At 44.4% G+C, this 7,787-nt stretch overlaps 1 protein-coding gene across 1 annotated transcript; it reads right to left on the bottom strand.

The window, feature by feature from the left end:
• Nucleotides 1–259: 259 nt before the first annotated feature.
• LOC123445299 (E3 ubiquitin-protein ligase At3g02290-like) lies at nucleotides 260–3,107 on the bottom strand. The gene is made up of 5 exons (XM_045122260.1): nucleotides 2,889–3,107; nucleotides 1,748–1,873; nucleotides 757–1,189; nucleotides 564–673; nucleotides 260–473 (listed from the first exon to the last, which is right to left on the bottom strand). The coding sequence occupies exons 2-5, from the start codon at nucleotides 1,865–1,867 to the stop codon at nucleotides 447–449; spliced, it is 690 nt and encodes a 229-aa protein (XP_044978195.1). The 5' UTR covers nucleotides 1,868–1,873; nucleotides 2,889–3,107; the 3' UTR covers nucleotides 260–446.
• Between the last annotated feature and the right edge of the window lie 4,680 nt (nucleotides 3,108–7,787).

Genomic DNA, 7,787 nt, shown 5'->3' with positions numbered 1-7,787 from the left:
AGGACCCATTAACTCATGAACAAGCTTTTAATGTACTCCGTCCAGACGGGAATATAAGTTGGGTACGGGATTTTAGGTCATCAATTTAACTGGCGAAACATGTGCTGTATGCATTTATGCCAAAAAATAAATAAATAATGCATACAACACATGTTTGGCTAGCCAATCGAAAACCTAAGACCCAGGCCAGACATATATTTTCATCCGGAGGGAGTAGCACTACTATGAAATTCCACCACTGAATAGTCATTCCACAATATACAGGAAATATCCAGCACGACTTTTTGGTAGACTGATTTCAGTACACATAAGTTGATCTCGGGTACGAGATAGGTTTTCGACAGCAAAGAACTACGGTGTTATTTACAGACTCTCCAGCATCCCATGCTGCAGATACTTTTTCCCACTCTTCCTGATGCCCACCAGCATTCACATTGAAGTTTCTCTCAGGGGCTCTCGCAGAACTCCATTTCCTGCAATTCCAGCAGATTATGGGAGCTGTCAGGCATGCAGAGACAATACATTTCTTAGGGATATAAAGTCTGGAGCATGAGATGTCGTACCTTCCCACAAATTGGGCAGGTATCGCTTCTCTCCATCCACTCATAAATACAACTCAGATGGAAATGGTGGGAGCATTTAGTTACGATCTGCGGATTCTCCGGGGTGTACTCTGCATGATGAGCAAGCAGTGAGAAAATGTTCACACACAATAACATGACCTCTGTATTCAGATAAAAACACGTGCGGACAAACCTTCCAGACAAGTAGGGCAGACATCTTCGTCGTCTGAAGTGATGACGGTGTAACTGCTGTTATATGCTTTTCCAGAAAGACTCTTGGTCGATTCAGAACGACGCACCTTATGTTCACCCTCAGGATCAGTGCTGCTCCTTTTCTTTTGAGCAGCTAAATGTTCAACACCGGAGCTGCTGCCATTTCGTCGGAGAGCTGGCGACTCTTCTTGCGTGAGGTTTATAGACTTCTCACGCCTTGATACCAGTCCCTCTCTTTGAACCCGGGCATATCTAGGGTCGATGTCATATGGGAGTGGTCTAGAAACAAGGTGAAAAGTTTCAGACAGCGAACTCTCAGTTATATTAGTACTTGGATTAGTGGATGACAATGGCGCAGCTCCTTGAGCTGGGTTGTTTGGTCTAGAGTCGAGCCTCTGAAATGCTGCAGTATACTACATGGACCAGAGAGGAATACTGGAGTTAGAATAAACATTCAGTACGAAAATAAATGTATTATATCTTTAAAAATCATTGAAAATGAAATATGCCACACATGCTCTATATTTGTTTGTGATTTCTCGTTGCAATGAATATGTCCAGACAATGTGCATACACCATAAGAAGCGTGTAAATGTGGTTGAATGCAATCAAAAGATCAACACTTATGCAAGACCAAGAATAGGTCAATGGTTTCTCTAGTCTCTACCATCTTTTACCTTCCATAAATGTTGTGTACCGATCGTTGTACAGTTCGCCATTGGTCCAACAAACATCAGTGGCACCAATGTGTCATCTAAAATACTCCTCTATATAAGCTAGCATATTGTGCTATTTGCCATAAAATAGCATGTAATCAACATAGCAGTGGCAATTTGGATAATTAGATCGACATGCTACAACAAGAAGATGTATGATAAATTGAAAACCAGAAGACTAAATGTACATGTACAACCATATAAGTGATTGCATCTTGCATAATAGAAAACTCAAATAGTAAGAGGTAACATTACCCCCCCAAACATGTTGTGGAACAAATGCCTCAGGGATATGCATTGCCTATAGACAGGATTATTTGGATGAACATATTCCTCAAAATCGTCTGTGGAAAGGCAGCAGCAAAACCCTCCCATGATTCACTGGAAATGGCAAAGATCACAAGTATTAACTCAATATGGAAATGTAGACTATGCAGACAAACTTAAGTGTCATCAAGTTAATACAACCATTAGCTGTTTGGTGCATGGAAGAAAAGAAAAAACATTGGAAGGCTGAAACTGCCAATTTCAACCCAAAAGCTAGACGGGAGCAATGCAGCACATAAATGCGCATTGTTGAGGAAAGTAGGGAATTAAGGGAACAGCTGGTCCATATATGCCAGCAGCCGTAAGCCCGTAAAGATCAGTGAATCAGCGTAATAAACGTAAACTGAAGGACAAGTCCTAGGTGCCAGCCAAGGGATAAGATTGCCACCAATAACCAAAATCAAAATCATTGGCAGGACAGGGTGTGAAATTAATAGATGGGCAATGGTCAAAGAGCAATCTTGTTAGTTCCAAGTGACTGGTCTGCACACTCATTTACAGGGTAGACAGCGCAGTCATGGCACAGATCAAGCCTCCGATGTTGAGATGCACATCCACCACAGGCATGGTGAGCAACATACCACATCGGAATGTGTTTCTCTATAAACTCGGCCTGCATCGAGGGACCCTATACGCAACATACCACATTGGAATGTGTTCATCATTTTGATTCCATGGAAAATACGCTCACTCACGACGTTCGTCGCCTGCAGTGGGAAGTGGGAACTACGGCGTCAGAAAAATCGAACCTAGCGGGTACTAGCAAGGGAGCTGCGGATAAGGAGGAGCGCGCGTCGCGCGACGCATCGACGCCATCCTTCCGCGCGAACTCGCAGCCCATCGGAGGATGAGCTGATCCACATCTCGGCCGACCGGCCGGCCGGCAGGCGACCGAATCCGAATAGGCACCCGTTGATTACCCGGATCGCATTCCGCGGCAGGAGAAGACGGAGCAAGGTGGGCACACGGAGGCACGGGGACACTCCTTGTCCGAGGACGCGGCAGCGACGGCAAGAAGGCGCCGACGGACGGGATGGGGGGTGAGACGGGATGCGGTGGAGGAGCTCACCTCTCATGCACCGGCGACGAGGCAGGCAGTGGCGGGAAGGGGTAGATGCTTCGTCAGGACGGCGGGCGGCGATGTTGACCGTCCACCGACGGCCGGATTGGAGAGCGGCGAGGAGAATCTGCGGAGTTTGGGGAGGAGGCGAGGTGGGGAGGAGGAAAGGGGAAGGAGGGTTGGTGCGCGTGTGTTGGACTTCACTCCCCTCGTGTGGGGTGGGCTGTCGTTGCGAGGTCAGTCAGTCCCCAGTCCAAGTTGGTAAATATTTTAGTGAGGTTTTGCCTACTTTTGTTTCCATTTTGTCAAATGCTTCGGTTCCAAGAACCATGAAATAAAATTGGATTGGCATGTTACATCGAGTTCTGCAGGACTCGAAACACACGAATCTATAGTGAAACTTGTTCGATTTTGCCATTCCTCAAAAAGTTGCTTGAAAATCTCAATCGTGCCAGTCGATATTTCGCAAAGGAGAGGAGGGCGCGAGAGGCTGAGCCGTCGCCTACATAGCGTCCCAAGCGGAGGTGAATCGGTTTTGCCCGGGAGGGAGGGGGGGGGGGGCTTTTAACTCTAACGATCGCTCGGGTTGAACAAAGACTGAGCAGGGGACGAAGGCGCCGCGCGTCCCCGACGAGGGGTCGGACGAGAACTCGTTGGAGGCGAGGCGATAGACGAGTTGAAAGAGAGGAGGGAGAGATCACAACTTGTATTTCTGTGGAGGAAGAAGATGAACAGTTTGACGGAAAGAGGCGGTTGGAGGAAGAAGAGGACAATCTAACCACTGACTTTCGATCCAACGATACGCAACAAATTGAATGAATGAGGCAAAACAAAAGAAGCAAACAAGTGTTTCATAGACGGTCCTACAAAAATGCAATTTTTTTCTCTATAGTCGGTTCCATAGGCACTACAAAACAAGAGGCCCTTGACTTGTTAGTGTGTTGGTTAACTATGAGCTAATTCCTTGATTTTTTAAATATCGTTTTTATGGATCTCTACCAATGTCATAGTACATTATAAGCTTTGCAATATTAGTTTGGGGTTATTATTTTCGTGCCCATAGTTACTTAGTTGCGCTCAGCTTTGTCAAAAGCCAACTAACTTTGCTCACTTTTCCCCTTCATCGCCTACTCACAAAATTCCAAATGGAGCACTATCGTCGAGTCAAAACCTTTGACCGTTACCTCCTCACTTGTGGGGCCGTGTAATATCCTGACAAGTGGGGCAACTTACCTCGCACGCGACAATTTTTCACGCGTGTTGGAAGGAGAGCGAGGACATTTAGTCAGAATAGATTGTGTGCGACGTATTAAGACAAAAATAACCAAGGCCCGACCGGGCGATAAAACGACTGTGAGCGGAGTGAGGTTAAGTCACGTGGTTCCCACTTAACTCGGTAGTGCATCGAGTGAAACGTGCCCTCATGCCCGAATGAACCCTCCCTGCTCCCCTCTTTCTCTAGATGGCGGGCAAGGAAGCTTTTGTTCTAGGTTGCGGAGAATGTGGTGAGTGAATTTGAAACCCTACTCCGTGTCGATTAGATCTGACCGCGCCACCTCTGTTTTCGGCCGATTTGGACTCTAGATAGTAGGGGGCGTGGGTGGGTTGAACGAGATGGATCCGTCATTGTGGGGATATGGTGCTTCAAGGGTTGCTCTGTTGTTTGGAATTCAGTAGAATTATACGACCTTCATATTTGTTCACTGCATCAATGGCTGACACTAAGATGGTATTTTTTTAGCATTCTAGTAGATGATAGAGATAAGGAGGAGAGGAGTGAATCTAGTTTGTTTGTTGATGCTAACAGAGATTCATCTAAAGATGTGGATGGACAGTTGATGGGAGATGTTGCGGATGATGTAGATGATGCACATGATGACGAGCTGATAAATGTATATGACAAACAAACCCCTGGTATTGAAGTGAGGAACTTGTGGCCAAACATGGATGAGTTTAGGATATGCTTCAAGACGCATGCACTCAAACATGAGTTTGATGCCAAGACTAAGTGGAATGATAGAAATAACTTTTATGTGATGTGCAGAGGTTTTGATGAAATCGCTAAGCCTTGCAAGTGGTTTATATCTGCTAGATGCCAACCTGATGGAAGTACCATCAGGGTTAATCAAATCCTACATCAACATATTTGTATTACAAGTTCACAAAGAGTATCAACCATGAAATCACACCTTTTGGTTGGAGAAAAGGTCACTCCTATTTTAGCCAAGAAACCAAACATCACTGCAAAGAAACTTGGGTTTGGGGTTTAGAACAATATATGTGCATACAACTTGCAGATATGAGCAAGAGCAAAAATATATTCACAAAACATAATAGGTTCAAATCTACAATCATGACACTTGGGCCCTTGTGATGAGCATTAAGCATAGCAAAGTCATAGCAACATCAATCTCAAAACATAGTGGATAATAGGGATCAAGCCCTAACACATTGATAACAACTACATATAAAGTCTCATCCAATCCCATCTACCTTAAGTATGCCTACAAAGGAATTAATCAAACATGAATGTGAGCATCATGAAATAAGTTTATGGAGAAGGGTTGGTGATGACGACAATGATGTTTCCTCTCTTCGGGCCATGAACGAACTCCAGATTAGGGATCCCGATGAAGAAAATGAGGTGGCAGTGGCTCCATATCATAAAAGGTTATGAAACTTTCTCTCTCATTTTTTGGGAGTATGTGCATTTAAAACGTTCTAATTAGATTGAAACGAGGTCCAGGGGCCTCACAAGCCCAGGTGGCGCGACCAGGGGTGGTCGCGCCCCTACCCTTGTGGTCCACTGGTGGGTCTTCAACAATATTTATTCGTCCTTGATTGATTTATTTATTCCAAAATAAATCTCCAAAAATCCCCGTCCAACTTCGAGAGCTTTTATTCCCACAGAAAACACAACATCATGGTAGCTCTGCTAAAAACCATGCCAGTCTGGGTTAGTCTCACTCAAATCAGGCAAATTAGAGGCAAAAACAAAGTGTTTGGAAAAGTAGATACGTTGGAGACGATCGATGAAGAGCCACGAGCTTGGGCCATGGGAGTGAGTTACTTATGCTTGCGACAGTCAGCCATTTGAGGCAGCGAAATTATGTTTTCGTGGGTATGCGGGATTCAAGGAGGGGCTAGATTGCCGGAGCTCAAGAAGGAAGACAAAGGAAGAAGAGGGATGTGTGCGTAAATCTCCCCCCTTGCCGCTTTTAACCTTTTGCAAGTAAGGTAAAAAAACAAAAACTATGACAACAGATTCGTGTCGTGTGGTGGTAAATCCCCCACCTCCCCATGCTCTATGCATTAAGCACGCGCGAGAATCCAGGGGATGTTATTTATTACAGTGTATCTTGATACACATGATCCCTTTTTTGATGGGATGTTAGGCTGATCATATTGGAGAGTATCATATAGTAGTATCATGCATATGATACTATTGTATGATATAACCTTCATAGTGCATAGTATCATAAAGTAGTATCATAGATGATCTTATTTATTGACATGCATGACACATAGTAGCATAGCATTTAACATGTTATGGTATCTACCTATGTTACTCTAACTCTCTCTCTCTCTTCTTTAATTGTCTGCCACATCAGCATGTTTGCTAGTCCCAAGTACATGATACTACCTTAGTTACTCCCACTATGGCCAACCTTATGGGGTTAGGCTCTTCGCCCACGTCCTCACGTCACGTTGACCGCCAGGTCCATGACATCGCATGGACAAGTGGGACCGTGGATAAGACTGGTCGAGGCTTTCAGAGCGAGACCAGATCACCCTCATGACCCGAGTGCGGGAATACTTCATGCCTAAGGAACAACACCGCTAGAATGTTTCTAACGTGCATCAACATAGGCACATCTGAATACTTGTAAATAACCAAGGTGGTTCCAAATACCTCAAATATGTTCAAATAATCAAGATTTCGTTGTAGAAGAAAGATTCATTGAACTAGTTTTCAAGACCGAAGATAAAGAGCAGCTTAGAGGAACCAAGGTGCATACAGACTTGAAGACCGATTCATGGGCTACTGATGGTGTCCCGTCAAGGTGGTCTCTCACCACGTCGTCTCATGGTCTGGTCAGCTGGCCGAGGACCATCATGTTGATTTTGAAGTGGGCACTTGGGCCTCCAATTATGCCTAAACGGAAGGCTCTGGAAGACTTGTCGTGTACTCCAAGATGCCCGATTCGCCGGAGACTCTGTTTCCTCTTACGTAGCCGACTCGGATGTAGATAATATATGCCTTGTACTCACTCCAATGTAATAAACATAGGCAAGACATAGGGTTTTATCTTCTTGGAGAGCCCAAACCTAGGTAAAACCTCGTGCCCTTGTTTCATGCCTAGAAACTTAGCTCAGGAGTCCTTACGCCGAGATCTGTCGGATTTAACCCTGTTACTCATGAATAATTGCAACAATGTCCTTTGTATGACTGATCAACGTCCTTTGTATGCGTGATCAACGGAGGTGCCTCATCTCGCAATGTAATCAATGTGTTCTTCGATGCTAATGCGGTTCATTTGCTAGATAGGCAATATGTTGATGACCTGACTTGACACTCGTGTTTTGTTGTAGATTGTGTTCGACTTCTCGTCGAAACCAAAAATACTTACAATAGGAACGGTGTGTGAAACAACGAGATGAAACTACTCCTTAAACGAAATTTCAAACAGTTATATGCGACGAATTTGACAAAAATAGTCTAAAAAATCTCCAAACTTGAACATAAAATTGAAATGATACAGTCAACGAAACTATGAACTGATTGCATAAAATGGAATCACAACGTTGATATGCATTTTTTTTCATGTAGAGCTTATTTTGAATCGAAGCACAATTGTGTGGATTAGAAGTAGTTAGGTGAAAGGGATTAAGGGAGGTGAGTAGAAC

Source organism: Hordeum vulgare, chromosome 3H, assembly GCF_904849725.1.
Source record: "Hordeum vulgare subsp. vulgare chromosome 3H, MorexV3_pseudomolecules_assembly, whole genome shotgun sequence".
Taxonomy (NCBI): Eukaryota; Viridiplantae; Streptophyta; class Magnoliopsida; order Poales; family Poaceae; genus Hordeum; species Hordeum vulgare.
Note: the sequence above shows the minus strand (reverse complement) of the source record. Positions and strands in the feature narration are given on the sequence as shown.

What these genes read in the sequence shown, in the direction of transcription:
- LOC123445299 (XM_045122260.1), bottom strand. Translation starts at nt 1,867, where the DNA reads ATGGGAGGGTTTTGCTGCTGCCTTTCCACAGACGATTTTGAGGAATAT. An exon ending in TCCACAACATGTTTGGGGGG is followed by an intron (nt 1,190 to 1,747) that starts GTAATGTTACCT and finishes TGGTCCATGTAG; the next exon opens with TATACTGCAGCATTTCAGAG. An exon ending in CTGCCCTACTTGTCTGGAAG is followed by an intron (nt 674 to 756) that starts GTTTGTCCGCAC and finishes CTCATCATGCAG; the next exon opens with AGTACACCCCGGAGAATCCG.